This window comes from Scylla paramamosain, chromosome 9, assembly GCF_035594125.1.
Source record: "Scylla paramamosain isolate STU-SP2022 chromosome 9, ASM3559412v1, whole genome shotgun sequence".
In the NCBI taxonomy this organism is placed as follows: Eukaryota; Metazoa; Arthropoda; class Malacostraca; order Decapoda; family Portunidae; genus Scylla; species Scylla paramamosain.
Genome location: NC_087159.1, coordinates 4,590,001 through 4,605,670, shown reverse-complemented (window position 1 = coordinate 4,605,670; position 15,670 = coordinate 4,590,001). Strand labels below are relative to the sequence as shown.

General features: G+C 44.8%; 1 protein-coding gene across 2 annotated transcripts in view; it reads right to left on the bottom strand.

Annotated features, from left to right (window-relative positions):
* Positions 1-15,670, bottom strand: part of LOC135103431 (uncharacterized protein DDB_G0271670-like) — an 88,030-nt gene that overhangs the window by 9,110 nt on the left and 63,250 nt on the right. The window contains exons 3-5 of one of the 2 annotated variants that reach the window (XM_064009639.1): positions 2,673-3,318; positions 2,291-2,373; positions 294-467 (exon numbers count right to left, since the gene is read on the bottom strand). In XM_064009639.1, coding sequence (XP_063865709.1) covers positions 294-467; positions 2,291-2,373; positions 2,673-3,318 — 903 coding nt within the window. Of the gene's footprint in view, positions 1-293; positions 468-2,290; positions 2,416-2,672; positions 3,319-15,670 lie in introns of both variants that reach the window. The other variant, XM_064009638.1, reaches the window with a different exon arrangement.

Genomic DNA, 15,670 nt, shown 5'->3' with positions numbered 1-15,670 from the left:
CTTTCCCTCGATCCTGGTGTCCCAATCCCACTAGCCACCTCTTGTCATCCTTTCCTCTTGCCCCTCCCCATCCTCTCCACTACCATACCTATTATCTCCTCTCAAATCCTTTACAGCCTCTCTTATCACATATACACACTTCTTCTTGTCACATACAACTCGAAGTCCTTTCAGATCATCACTTTGCACGTGTATGTATGCGTTTCCTGTCCTTCCTGGTCTCTATAACTCCAGTTTTAACCAAACACTCTCTGGCACCCAAGCTCAGGTTCTCTTAACATTCCCTCGCGTACCTTCTCGTAGTAGGAGTCGACCACGATGACGCAGTAGGTGGTGATGAGACACACTACGTAGCTGGAGATGTCGGAGAAGCTGGTGTACACGCCGTCCGTCAGAGCCACGATGAGCATGAACAGGTCATACCCCACAGTGTAGAAGAACCAGATGGACAGCTGCCACGACACGTACTGCAGGAGGGAGGAGTCGTGTTAGGGGGACGTGGTGGTGGGAGACAGGATCTACCAGGGAGCCAAGATATATTCAGTAACGCTTTGCTCTCTCACTCTGACTATCTTCAAAGGTCACAGAGATGATTAGCCGAGTTCTCAAGACTGTTTCTCGTGCTGGCAATGTAGAAATCTTGTTTAATCTGTTACCGAAAGCGTGAAAAAAATTAAATAAAATCACGTGTAGCTTCAACTATAGGTTTTTTTTTTAAAGTAGTGGAGATGCAGCACAGGAGTGGATCAGAATGTGGCCCGTGGTGTTGAGAGAGAGGGGAGAAAGGAGAGAACAAAAGAAAAAAACAAAAACAAAGCAAAGAGGAGGATTAATAAGGAATTAAAGAAAGACAGAGAGAGAGAGAGAGAGAGAGAGAGAGAGAGAGAGAGAGAGAGAGAGAGAGAGAGAGAGAGAGAGAGAGAGAGAGAGAGAGAGAGAGAGAGAGAGAATGGTAATGATGAGGCAGGATTTAGATTTAAGAGGGAGAGATGAAAGAGCAAAAGACAGGTAATGAAAGGGGATAAGAGAGATAGATAGACAGATAAATAAATAGATAGATAGATAGATAGATAGAGAGAGAGAGAGAGAGAGAGAGAGAGAGAGAGAGAGAGAGAGAGAGAGAGAGAGAGAGAGAGAGAGAGAGAGAGAGAGAGAGAGAAGGGGGTCACCGTAAAGGAAACAACAGGAAGAAACCCCAAACCAACCCACCCACTCCCCCCCAAAAAAAAAGACAAAAAAGACACAATAGGATGAGGAAACGAGGGCGCGGAGATGGGGTCATGAGGTCAGTGGTCGTATTGTACACAGACAAGGAAGGATTAAGGAGAGATGAATAGAGAGGAAGATTGATGGCAGAAGGTGAGGGGGATGGTATAGACAGTCACCAGTGAGAAAAGAAGGGTGAGGTAGGAGAATATTGATGGATGGAGGAATGGGGAAGGCAGTAAGAATGAGATAGGATTAAGAACGTAAGGGAATAAATTATATAAAGGGAAGGGGAGGTAGAAGACTAATGACTGACGGAGAAATAGGGAAGGTTGTAAGGAAAAAGAGAGGATTAAGAACGTAAGGGGATAAAGGAAAGCTGGAAAAGGGCGGCAGGAAGGTAATGATGGATGGGGAAATATGGAAGGCTGTAAGAAAGAGAATTAAGAACCTAATGGAAAGCTACAAGAAGTCAGTAGGCCTACACGTAGCTGTCCTTGTATAAAATATGCCTACCTTTACTCATAGATCATCCTTATACATATATTAGTATAAATTTAAAGCCCCCTATTGACTCGGTATTTAAATATGTGATTACTAAATGTATTCCTGTCATCTGCTTCTATTTGTGGATCGGTTCCTTTCTGTCTGTCTCTATGTATCTTAACTTTATCGAACTCCGACCTACATCGCCCTTCGATTAGGTTAGGTGGAGCAGATAAGACAAGGGGAAAGAAAGAATAAAGCACAAAGAAGAAAATACATACAGTAGAAAAGAATGAAAACAAGAACATAAAGATAGTAGAATGAAAGAATTAAAAAAATACACATTTGAAAAAATAAGAAAAATAAAGAAGAAAACACAGATGGACATCTGAAAGAAAGAATTAAAAAAAAAAAAAGAAAAAACGAAAACAGAGACAGTAGAAACAAGCAAATAGCATCAAAGAAGAAAACACAAATATACTGTAAAGGACCAAAAGAACTAAAAATCACATCAAGGAGCGTCGTTACAAAGGCAAGACTCTTACAACCAAACGCAAAGCAACACCACACCACACAGCGCTTCGCCATCTGTACTCACGTTGAGCACCGCCACCACCAGCAGGCCTCCCACCAGGGAGTAGAGAGCCGAGGCCACCACCAGGGACCACAGCACGCCCTGGCCTGCGGGAGGAGGAGGAGGAGGATGAGGAGCAGGAGAAGGAGCTGGTTAGGAAGGAGATTAAGAGGAGGAGGAGGAGGAGGAGGAGGGTAAGGAGGGTTAGGAGGAGGAGGAGGAGGAGGAGGAGGAGGAGGAGGAGGAGGAGGAGGAAGAAGATGATACAGCCTTATTAAGAGGAAGAGGGCACGGCTGTAGCTACACAGGTGCTTAATTAATATCTCTCTCTCTCTCTCTCTCTCTCTCTCTCTCTCTCTCTCTCTCTCTCTCTCTCTCTCTCTCTCTCTCTCTCTCTCTCTTATACCTGGGGCGCCGCAGTTAATCCTTGGAGGGGTTTTAGTGTCGTCCACCTCTGACGGGGACGACTTGGTAGTGTTGTGCTCCTCGATGGGCGGCGCCGGCGACGACCACACGGAGTCGTTGCCATCCGGGGACGACGAGGAGGCCAGCAAGGGCGTGGCGTCGCTTCCCAGAGCCTCCGTGACCTTCGTAGCCGAGGTAACGGACGGTGAAGGAGGCGAGGGCGGCGAGGAGGACTGCGGCGGGTCGTGGTCCTCGTCGCTCTGAGGTCGTAGCTGCAGCGTAAGAGGCGAACCCGCGGCGTCTGTGTCGTTACTGGCTGTAGTCGTCTCCATCACCTCAACAAGCGACGACTCTGACGAAGGCGACGTGGAAGTGGACGAGGATGACGGTAACGACGACGAAGAGGAGGAGGATGAAGAGGACGAGGATGACGACGATGAGGAGGAGGAAGAGGAAGAGGAGGAGGAGGAGGTGGTTTTAAGGAGGAAGAAGCCAGGGGGACATGAGAGCGAGGGGAAGGAGTAGGAGAAGGAGGAGGACTCTGAATTGTTATCTGCTGAGGAGGAGGCCACGGCGGCGGACTGGCTGGAGTGGTAGGTCTCGACGAGGACCCACGAGAAGATGAGGGTCTGCACCAGGCTCACCATCTGCGGAAGAGGAGAGAGAGAGAGATAGAGGTGTGAGTGAACATGTATTGTGAGAGTATAAGAGAGGGAGCAAGTGTAAGATGGGAGAGAGAAGGTGTGAGAGAGGGGAGAGTATAAGATAGGGAGAGGTGGTGTGTGAAAGGAGAGAGAGGACATGTAAAAAGCGTGAATATAAGAGGGAGCAAGAAAGAGAGAGAGAGAGAGAGAGAGAGAGAGAGAGAGAGAGAGAGAGAGAGAGAGAGAGAGAGAGAGAGAGAGAGAGAGAGAGAGAGAGAGAGAGAGAGAGAGAGAGAGAATGTGACAGGAAGGTGTAGAGAGCGAGGTAGGGGAGTGAAAGAATGTACGAAAAGGAGGGAAGAAGGGAAATGAAGGCATAAGGTGTGTGTGTGTGTGTGTGTGTGTGTGTGTGTGTGTGTGTGTGTGTGTGTGTGTAATAGGAAAGAGGAAGCTAGGATGACACGCGGTATAAGGTAGCATATCCTCTTGCTCCTCCTCCTCCTCCTCCTCCTCCTCCTCCTCCTCCTCCTCCTCGCGGTAATGGCCTGTAGTGAGGTGCCTTGTGTTTTGCGATGGCAGTGAAGTGTCTCGTTTGCATGTACCAGTATTGTTGTTTTCCGTGTGTGTGTGTGTGTGTGCGTATGCGTGTGTGTGTGTGTAGGTGAGTATGTAAGTTTTTATTTCATTGTGCTGTTTATTTATTCATTTTCTCCTTTTTTTATAGTTATATTCATTGTTCTAGACACCCACTCTCTCTCTCTCTCTCTCTCTCTCTCTCTCTCTCTCTCTCTCTCTCTCTCTCTCTCTCTCTCTCTCTCTCTCTCTCTCTCTCTCTCTCTCTCATGTCGTTAGCGGGCTCGTCAACCATTAGCAGGAATAAGGGCGCTAAGCCACCCCCCCTTTCTCCATCTCTTCCCCTCACCTCCCCTTCCCTCCCCCGTTCCCTCTCCTTCCCTCCCCGGCAGTGCCACCTCCCTAATATCATCACACGTCCCCCTCTAATGCGCCTCCTCCACGCCTCCCCAGCCCATTTTCTCCCACCAGCCGTTCCTCGTTTTCTATTTCCTTCCCTGGCATTGGAAAACTAATAATGATAATAATAATAATAGTCGTCGTGTTTATTTGAAATTATTCGTTATTGCTTTCAAAGTTTTCTCTCTTCTTCTGTTTCCTTATTTTTGTATCGTCCTTTTTTCTCTTCGTCGTATTTTCTCCTCATATTATTATCACTTCCCCTTTATTTTTCACGTATGCATTAGCTGTTTCCCTCGTCCTCTCTCCCCAGTTTTGCCATCTTAACCTTCTCTGTTTTTTTCTTCTTCCTCTATCAGTTTTTTTTTTTACTATATTCTATTTTAACTCTTATCCCAATTTCCTCCCCGTATTTTTCTCTTCTTCCCTTCATTTTCTCCCCATTCAGTAGCTGCTTCCCTCGTCCTCTCACCCCAGCCTTGCCTCTTTAACCTCCTCCTCCTTTTTTCCTCTCGATCCTTCACGCCGCTCCTTTCCCTATGTAACTTTCCCCCCTTCCCACCCTTCCTGTTCCCCACACCCACGACCTTCTTAGCGTCCTCCCTCCTTTGCCGCCGTCCTCTTTTCGCTCTTTTCACCTTCAGGTTTTCCTCCTCCTCCTCCTCCTCCTCCTCCTCCTTCTCCTCTACACTTTCCACATAATCATCTTTACGTCTTTGCTGTAAATCCCAGATATTTATAAAGTTGAAGGAAAGATAAGATGAAATAGAGAAAAAGGGAAGGAAGGGAAAGGATGTCAAATAAAGTTGTGTAAAATATAGAAAAGGGAGAGGCTGGGAACATTGTGAGAAGTAATTACTTTCTAACTTTTGAAGGTGAATTGTGTGTTTTTACAGCGATTAAATAGTTGGTTCTTATGATGATACTAATGTGGATAATTGCGTTTATGAATATTGATAGGTGGTGATGGTGGTGGTGGTGGATCCATCTCTTTTTTTTTTCTTTTTTACTTATAAGGAAGGCAGACCGAGAAAAAAAGAGTAAAAAAAAAGGAAAAGGCTTGATTTTTCACTCTCGCAAAGAAAAGGAAAGAAAAGAGGAAAAAAAGATCAAAGAAAAGGAAAGAAATGCCACTTCTGTCACTGGTTCTAATACTCTTACTAGTGCTGGTAATTAGTTCTGGTAAATACTACACGTAATGCTAAGGCCAGGATTCTTAATGTATATAAACGCCCTGTCCTCCATTAGTAGTATTTTCAAAGACCCCGGAAATGAGTAGCTGGGTCTCTCTCTCTCTCTCTCTCTCTCTCTCTCTCTCTCTCTCTCTCTCTCTCTCTCTCTCTCTCTCTCTCTCTCTCTCTCTCTCTCTCTCTCTCTGTGTGTGTGTGATGCTGCAGAATAATTGTTTAGCCATCGTTAAAATCATTAAGACGCCCCTGAGAATTTCCACTGTAACCCGTTGAAAAAAGTAGGTTGAAGGAAGATGTTGAAATGTTTGAGAATACGGCCCTGAGAACACTGATAGTAATATTAATAATAGAAGAAATTGCCAACACCATCCACTCCTTGTTTAGCCCTACTTGATAGCGGTATAGTGCTCGCTCTTGACTCGGTACCTAAAAAAAATGTGATTACTAAATGTATTCCAGTCATCTACTAGTGAATCGACTTTTTTCTGTCTCTTTTTAACCCTGTCTTTATTAACATCTAACCCGATGCTTCTAGTCAGATTACAAACCCAAAAAACTTCTATCTGCATCACCCTTTGCCATTCAGTGCTTCACCAGTCACATGTATTTCGCGTCAGGGAACCACAGATGAGATGTAGGGAAGTACTGGTATGAAGAAGGAAGTGAGTGGGAAGATGGCTGATGAGCAGGAGATGGACGAATGCAAAAGGAATATAAAGGAAGGACGAACAACAGCAGATCTGATGACCCTTCTCAGGCCATTTATGATAAAGGAGACTGATCCAAATTGAGAGATGGAGGATAGTAAATGAGGAGGAGGAGAAGGAGGAAGAGGAGCCGCAAGAGAAACTTTATCCATCTAGTTGATCAAAAAGAAGATAATAAAAAAAAGCAAGTCGAGCGCGCGCGCACACACACACACACACACACACACACACACACACACACACACACACACACACACACACACACACACACACACACACACACACACACACACACACACGTCTACCGTAGCTTGTTGTTGTTGTTGTTATTGAATATGGTGATGGTAACAGTAGTGAACCCCTTTCGCTTTCTTCACTTTGTTTATATGAAAATAAAAGGGGGACCGAGGAAGTGTGGGATGGAGGATAGGGGGCACAGTGTTCGTGGCCACAACAATACAGCACGGCAGTAGTATTCCTCCTCTTCCTCCTCCTCCTCCTCCTCCTTACCCTGAGCCACCACCTCCGACAGAGAGCCGAGATACCGAGACCTCGAAGAGTTATACGCGGGTGTTGGCGCCAGCGTGACCCGCGGGATTGTGCTTGGCGGCTGGGAGGTGGTGGTTGGGGGACGGGTAGGAGGGAGGAGTAGGGGGAAGGTGGTGGTTGTGGTGGAGGAGGGATAGGAGAAGGTTGGTTTCTTGAGGGCAGTGAGAAAGCAAAGTTAGAGATGATGATGATGAAGGTGGGGGTGGTAGGGGTGGTGATGGTGGTGGTGATAATGCGAGTATGGTGTTTGTGATGGTGGTGATGAGGATGGTAGTAGTGGTGGTGATAGTGAGGGTATGGTGTTGATGTTGATGAGGGTAGAGGTAGTTATGGTGATAGTGATAATGAGATGATGATGATGATGATGATGGTAAGGGTGGTGATCGTTATGGTGATAATGAGAGGATGGTGCTGATGAAGATGGTGATGATGCTGTGTTGAATGTCAAAGGAGTGGTTTGGTGTTCGTGTGAAATTGTGATGATGAATGCGTGCAAGATTGGCTGCCTTTTTGCTGTCGTGTGGTGTGGTGTGTGTGTGTGTGTGTGTGTGTGTGTGGTGTGTGTGTGGTGTTTGGTGGTGGCTGGTGGGTGCCTTTAGTGGTGTATAATATGATGTGCTGTCGAGATTGTATGGTGTTGTAGGGAGCATGTGTGGTGAAAGCTTGTGGTGGTGTGATGGTGTGAGGTGACGAGTGCTGTGGTGAGTCGGTTTATGGTGAGTGGTGGGTCAGAGAGAGAGAGAGAGAGAGAGAGAGAGAGAGAGAGAGAGAGAGAGAGAGAGAGAGAGAGAGAGAGAATCGTAGCAAAAAAATACAAGGAGGCGAGGATAAGAAAATAATGAGCTATGAAAAAGGATAAGGGGAGAAATGATGAAGGAAAAAGGAAAGAGGAAAGAAAGATAAAATGAGAGACTAAAACAGGAAGGGGACATAAGAAAAAAAAAGGGAAGTAAAAAAACAGTGAAAAAAAGAGGAAAAATGGAAGAAGGAAAGAGGAAGTAGGAAGGAAGGAAAGAAAAATAAACTAAAACAAAGAAAACACAAGAAAAAAAAGGAAAACAAAAGGAACTAAGCATGGAAGAATAATAGTGTGCAGGAGTGAAGGAAGGAGGAAGGGAGGAGGTGTGTTTGCAGGAGGAAGAGCGGGTGACGGAGGCGAGGAAGGGTGGCGGAGAGCTCGGCGCCACCACGTCTCCCTCTCTCCCGCCGGCGTGGCTGCCAGTGGCTTGCGGCTGCCTGGCGTGCGGTGGCCGGACTCGCGTGCGGTGACTGGTGTGTCTGACCGGGGTATGACTGGTGGGGAAATATCTGTCTTGTGATGTAAGTATGTGGCTGTGTCTGGAGTGTGGTGGTGGTGGTGGTTGTGGTGGTTGTGGTAGTAGTAGTGGTTTTCTCTCATTCCTCCCAGCCTCTCCAACTCTTTTTTTTTCCTCTCTCTCTCTCTCTCTCTCTCTCTCTCTCTCTCTCTCTCTCTCTCTCTCTCTCTCTCTCTCTCTCTCTCCCCCCTCTCTCCCTTCTCTAAGCCATATTGTGATATAATCGTACATTTCCCTCACCATTACTTCCTTTTTTCCCCTCTCTTACCCCTTTTTGTTTCCGCATTTTTTGGTTTGTTTCCTCTCGTGGCTTGTCTTCCTTCCCCTTCCTTGTGTGTGTGTGTGTAGGTAAATATGCTTTGCTATTAGTGGTATTGCTTAGTCACCTCACACACACACACACACACACACACACACACACACACACACACACACACACACACACACACACTGACATCTCCAATCTGGTGAGCGCAAGACGGTTGGTTCTCCCGGAATGTGCTCGTAAAATGAGGCAGCTTTGTTCTCTCTCTCTCTCTCTCTCTCTCTCTCTCTCTCTCTCTCTCTCTCTCTCTCTCTCTCTCTCTCTCTCTCTCTCTCTCTCTCTCTCTCTCTCTCTCTCTCTAGGCTTGTCGGTACCACCACTACTACCACCACCACCCATCCACACCACCTAATCCTCCGTAGGGCGCCATCCCTCACGCCCTCCCCGCGGTGCCACGCCCTACAAGTTCACTGGAGCGAATACGAGTATGTAGCTCTCCCATTACCTTGCTGGCTGCTTGATGTGCCCACCACTCCCCCCGTTGCTGTTCAGGGAGGGAGACACGCCACGCCCTTGTAACACCCTTGAATTAAAAGTTGCAGGGGACATAACACGCTTTGATAACACAGGAACACAGACAGCATGCACGGCAGGCAATACAAGAGGATAGCAATGTGCAGAACACTAGCAATACTGAACATCACCACGCCTCTGTCTTGTGTACGTGAGTGGAAGCATCGCAACACACCAGAACACATCAACACTGCATGGCTTTGTTGCAAGTTGTTTTTGTTTTCTCTCTCCCTTTCTGTGTACGTGTCAAAAGACTGGCTTATGACACAAAAAGTGGGGGAAAAAGTTAAGTTATCTTGCCGCTCTCTCCATCCCCTGCAAGGAAAAACAGTAAAAAAAAACGTTGGGCGATATATTTGTGTTGTTGATAATCCTCTTGGTAGTCAGAGAAACACTACAACACTAGTGGCGAGACGTGTATAAATATAGAATACATTTACCTTATTGTCTCACACATACACACACACCCACACAGATAGATTGATATATAGACAGACAGACAGTCAGAGAGAGACAGACATAGATAGATACATAGATGTATTGTTTATTGACCTGATATGTAATGTTATTTAATTACTGTTAAAACTGAAAAAAAAAATCATGTTGCATCACAAAAAGATCATTAGTAACTGGGAAACACGAAATACTGGAACTGATACACACACACACACACACACACACACACACACACACACACACACACACACACACACACACACACACACACACACACACACGTAAACTCAAGCAAATAACACACCATTGCACGCTACCAACACCTAGGAACTTGCAACTCAACATAACTAGCAACACACAGGTGGCACCACAGCACAGCACAAGCGCAACACCTGTACATACACACATACATACAGGGAAATCTTCAAAGTTAGCGGCGAATCTCATAAGGAAAGGGTCGGAAAACTAAGAGTGGGTAATAGAAAGGCAACATTATTGGTTTCCAGTAAACAGAAAACATGCACCCAACACACTCTCTCTCTCTCTCTCTCTCTCTCTCTCTCTCTCTCTCTCTCTCTCTCTCTCTCTCTCTCTCTCTCTCTCTCTCTCTCTCTCTCTAAGCATACATAAGCAAGGGGAAAGGTGGGGAGGTGGAAAGGAAAAGGCTAAGTCCTCCCTTTTCCCCTTCCTCCCCAGCACTCCCTCACGTCCTCTCCCCTCCCCACACCTCACCACCATTCCCCACCACTGCAGCTACGGCTAGTGTGTGGCTGATCATATTTCCAGCCACACTGCACGGAGGAGTAGGAGGTGGAGGAGGAGGAGGAGGAGGAGGAGGAGGAGGAGGAGGAGGAGGAGATGGAGTTGGAGGAGGAGTGAAAGAAGGAGGTGATTGAGTACGAGGAGAAGATGAAAGGGAAGACAGAAGAGGACAGTAATGAAGAAAAAAAAACAAAGATTAGGAGGAGGAGGGAAGAATGGACAGGAAGGTAAAAATGAGATTAAAAATCATGATAATGAGGAAGAAGAGGAGGAGGAGGAGGAAGAGAGCAAATGAAGAGTTACGATAAAGAGGAAGAAAAGAAAAGATTTGGAGAAGGAGGAAAAGATGGAGGAGGAGGAGCAGATAGAGTAGTAGAAGAAAAGGAAGAAGAGAACAGTAAGAAGAATAGATGAAGAGAAGGATGGACGAAGAGGAAGAGAAGAAAAGAGGAGGAGGAGAAGGAGGAGGAGGAGGAGGATGAGGATAAGGAGCAAAGAAAGAAGAGGAGGAAGAGGAGCAAAGGAAGAAGGGAAGAAAAAAACAGGAGGAAGAGGAGGAGGAGGAATAAGAGGAGGAGGAGGAGTAAGAGGAGGAGGAGGAGGAGGAGGAGGAGGAAGAGGAAGAGGAAGAGGAAGAGGAGGCTCCACTACCATCACGTCTGCTTTAAGGGGCGTCAGTCAGTGGGAGACGCGTCGGGTTTACACACACACACACACACACACACACACACACACACACACACACTTTGATGGTTGACTAAATAATTCACTGAAACTTAAAATCTAAGACGCTGAGTGAAGTTTGGCGGGTAAACGAGGCACCTGAGAGAGAGAGAGAGAGAGAGAGAGAGAGAGAGAGAGAGAGAGAGAGAGAGAGAGAGAGAGAGAGAGAGAGAGAATCCTTTTATCAGTATTTAGTGTATGTAGTCCTTTATTCGTCATGGTATTTATCGTTATTCATTTACGTATAAGTGATATATGTAAAAAAAATGTTTTTTTCTCCCTCTGTCTGCAAATGTGTAAAATAAAAGACTATTTTATGAAGGTATATTTTTTATCCATAAGGCAGTAATGCATTTATGGAGAAATATTTGGTGACTTTTACCAGGCAATACTTTTTTTTTTCCTTTGACTCGAATGCTCGCATTAACTGATAAGTATTCGTTCTTTCTTTCTTTCTTTTCTTTTTGTGTGTGTGTGTGTTTCCATCAGTCGGTATCGCTTTGGTAATATTCATTCTCGTGTTTATCAAGACGCCTCAGAAACTAAGTTGCTAACTCTTCTGGTTCTCCTCCTTTTTATAAATATTTTTTTCTTTTTCTTTCCCCCTTTCTTTAGGGGAACAGCATTTTAATCTTTTTTTTTCTTTTACACTTTTCTCCCATGGCCGGTCCCGCGTACATATAAAAAAATATAATCAATAATCCCGTCCATCTTTGTAATGCAAGAGACTGTAAGAATAGTTGCTCCTTCATCTCATTATACGAACAGGAGCATGGCACTTTCCTTCCCTCGCCGTGTTTATTGTTACTCCTCTCTGCCCATCTCTAAAATGAATCCACATACTCGTATCGTGATCAGAACTGAAGTACAAACTTTATGCTCTCACTTACCCTGCCTTCTGCACTTCCCATCAACCTGAAGTCCTCTGATCTACTGAGTCTCCTTTTACAGCCTAACGATTCTAAGATCATAGATTCTAAGATTATAGGACTTAATGAGAGAAAACACTAAGGTTCGCATTTCTAAACTGCAACCTCCCCTGGCCAAATCTCCCTGCTGACGACAACATATTCCCTGGCCAAATCTTCCCTGGCCAAACTCGATGACAAAACCTCCCCTGGCCAAATCCTTCCTGGCCAAACTTGACGAGAAAACCTCCCTTGGTCAAAATCTCCCCTGGCCAAACTTGACGACAAAATCTCCCCTGGCCAAACTTGACGGCGACCAAAAGAAGAGGAAAGAAAAGGAAACATAATCGAAGAAAAAGAATGTATCGTCGAAGAAATTATTGATTTATTTAATTATTTTACTGATATTGAGTTTATTATTCAACACTTTTACTGCTGTGCTCGCCCTTTGCTTACATGAAGACCAGTGCTTATAAGAAAGTTTGTGCGGATGTTAAGACAAAAGCAGAGGATGAGGAAATAGGTTTAAACATTTTCTCTTCTGTAGATTATAGAAGTACTTGTGAAAATAAGTAATTGTAAACCGGTAAATCGGTAATTGTAGGAGGTAATGGGACGAATCTTGTAGCAGCGTAGGAGTGAAGATGAAGGGAGTCTTCTTTGCATTCTTTACTAATAAATGAATAAATAAATAAGATAATAAATAAATAATAATAAAAATTTAGTATGTTATTATTGTTGTTGTTGTTGTCGTATATTCTATTAATGCAAATATATATACGCGTTTTGTTTCCTGCATTTCCTTCTTTGTCCTTTGCTATGTTAATTCTGGCTGGTGTCCCTTGCTATGATAAGGTTCTGCTCTTTATCTTTCTCTAAATCAAATGCTTATCCGCGTTCTGTTTCCTCTATTCCCTTTTTACTTCCCCCGCGTATGTTAATTCTGGCTTTTGTCCTTTACTATGATAAAGAACCTGCTCTGTATCTCTCACTAATGCAAAAATTTCATATGTGATTTATTCCCTTTTACTGTGTTTGTCTCTCTGATGCAAACGTTTATCAGCATCTTCGCTTCTTCGTTCCCCTTTCCTGGCAGAGTCCATAACAGCCTTGTCTTTCCACCCTCACGACTTCCATTCCTTCAGGAGGAGAAAGTACTGCCGTGTCTCTAGGAGGAAATTGCCTACTTTATTTCCCTTACTCCCTCTTACTCTCTCTTGCAAGGGGGAAGCATTAGATCACCTCAGCAAGAACATTGATCCGCTCACTCTTGCATCCTCCTTTTAATTCTTTTCTTCCACGTGCGAGGGAAGCGAGGGAGGCTGGAGGGAGGCTGGTCGAGTGAGCGAGGAATGGGGGTATAAAGTCCGCTTAGTTGCCGCTTCCAGAATGTTTAGACTGGGAAGGAGTTGTAAATGTGTTGTCCAGTTTATGAGAATCTTCTTCCTCGTTCTTTCTTTCTGTCTTTCATTCACTTCTTTCCTTGTATCAGGTTTCGGTTTGCTTTACCTCATTCTTTCTTCCTTCTCGCTCTCCTTCTCGCTCTCCTCCTCCTCCTTGTCCTCTTTTTATCCTTCTTCGCCTCGTTATTCTTCCTCCTTTTCTTCTGCGTTCTTCATCTCTCTCATTCATTTTCAAGAGGAGTATTGAGTTATCTGAGAGATGAAATTGACTCTTCTTCCTCTTACATTTCCTCTTAAACAGTATCAAGAGACTGTATTGGGTCACGCGAGACAAGACTAACCTCTTCGTTTTCTTTCTTTCACTTTTTCTTAAGCAGTTTCATATCAGCTCAAGAGAACCTTTTAATTTTCTATAATTTCCTCTTAAAAATCTTCAAGAGGAGAATATCAGGTCATCTCAGAAAGTTGTTTAACCTTTTACATTTTGTCTTCTTGCCTTTCCTCTTAAACAGTTTCAAGAGGAGTCTAATAGATCGCCTTAAGAGAGAGAGAGAGCATTTTAACCTTTATATTTTCTCCCCACTTGCTCATTTCCTCTTCAACAGTTTCAAGAGGACAGTATTGGATCGCCTTAGAGATTACAATGACCTTTTATTTTTTTTTTTCTCACGCACTTCTTCTTCAAATATTTCAAGAGGAGAGCATCCAGTAACGTCTGGGAATAAATCACCACTTCTTTTTTACCTTCCTTTCCTCTTCCTAAACTTTGCAAATCGAGGAAATGGAGCAGTTTTTTTTTTCTTTCTTCCTCTTCCTGCCTTCCTCTTAAATGCTTTCAAGAGGGAAGAGGGAGTCGGGAGGACCTTAAAGAAGTAAACTGACTTTCTTTTTTTCTAATGCTATCTTTAATTCTTTTCTACGAGGCAAAAATTAACAGGAACATTTTAAGTTCTTCTTGATTTATATTTAATTTTCTTTCTTATCCTTCTCTTCCCTTTCCTCCCTTTCCTGTTACTTCCTTCTCTTCCCTCCCTTTCCATTCCTTTCCTTCCCTGTCCTTCTCTCCGCCTCTCTTCTCTCTCCTCTTTCGTTTCCTTTTCTTCCTATTTCTCCTTCCCATGCCTTTTCCTTCCCGTCTCTCCTTCTCTTCCCTTCTCTTCCCTTCTCTTCGCTTCGTCGCTCCCCGTCCCTTCGCTTTCCTTTGCATAGCTGCCCTTCCCTTCCCTTCATAGTCCCTCGGTACCAGCGATCAGCGTCAGTAGAAGTTTGTCAGGTGCAAATCAGAGAGAGAGAGAGAGAGAGAGAGAGAGAGAGAGAGAGAGAGAGAGAGAGAGAGAGGGGTTAGTGTTTTTTTTCTCCCTTCAAAAGCAATAGTGGTCAAGTTTTATAGAAGTCTGGGTAAGTTATTTTTTTTTTCTATTTTCTTAGATTAGATGCGTGAACATGAAATAATTACATTAAAACTTTATGCCGGGGAGTTAATGAATATGAGAGAGAGAGAGAGAGAGAGTGTGTGTGTGTGTGTGTGTGTACCGGTTCTTTCCACCACTCTCCCGTTTTCTGTATTGCTTCATGGGACACTGCAACATTCTCGCTAATTGATATGAAGAGCAGTACACGAGTTCCCATAATGCAGTTGTAGTATTCTCCTATCTCACAGTCCAGAGTTAAATCGATGCAGTAAATCTCCCATACTCTCTCTCTCTCTCTCTCTCTCTCTCTCTCTCTCTCTCTCTCTCTCTCTCTCTCTCTCTCTCTCTCTCTCTCTCTCTCTCTCTCTCTCTCTCTCTCTCTCTCTCTCTCTGTATGTGTATTATCTCCCAAATGTCCTTTTTCTTTTATGCAGATCCTGTATTTCTCTCTCTCTCTCTCTCTCTCTCTCTCTCTCTCTCTCTCTCTCTCTCTCTCTCTCTCTCTCTCTCTCTCTCTCTCTCTCTCTCTCTCTCTCATACCTTCTTAGAGAGAGAGCGAGTGAACGAGAGAGAGAGAGAGAGAGAGAGAGAGAGAGAGAGAGAGAGAGAGAGAGAGAGAGAGAGAGAGAGAGAGAGAGAGGGAAGTCGCGTCAGGGCCTCGCAATCCTCCCGTCTCTTCTCGCTAGGAAAGTCGTGTTTCTCGCTGATAAGAGGACTCTGACTGGCAGTAGGGCGGGAGGAGGCAGAGGTCGGGGCGGGAAGATGCAAGGAAGGGAAGAGGGAAGAGAGAGAGGAGGGAAGATGCAAAGGCGGGAAGAGGAAAGGAACGGGAAGAAGAGAGGAGTAGAGAAGAGGGAATAGGCAGGGGGCGAGAAGAGGGAAGGAAAGGAAGGGAAGAAGGGAAGAGGAGGAGGAGGAGGAGGAGTGGGAGTTTTGGTTGGGAAGAAGGAAGACTTGGAGAATATGAATAGGTGGAAGGAGAGAGAGAGAGAGAGAGAGAGAGAGAGAGAGAGAGAGAGAGAGAGAGAGAGAGAGAGAGTAGGAAAGTAAATGAAGTGCGAAAGATAAATGAGGCGATGAAAGGGAGGAAAAAAGGAGGAAAATAGAGGCAACTGGGAG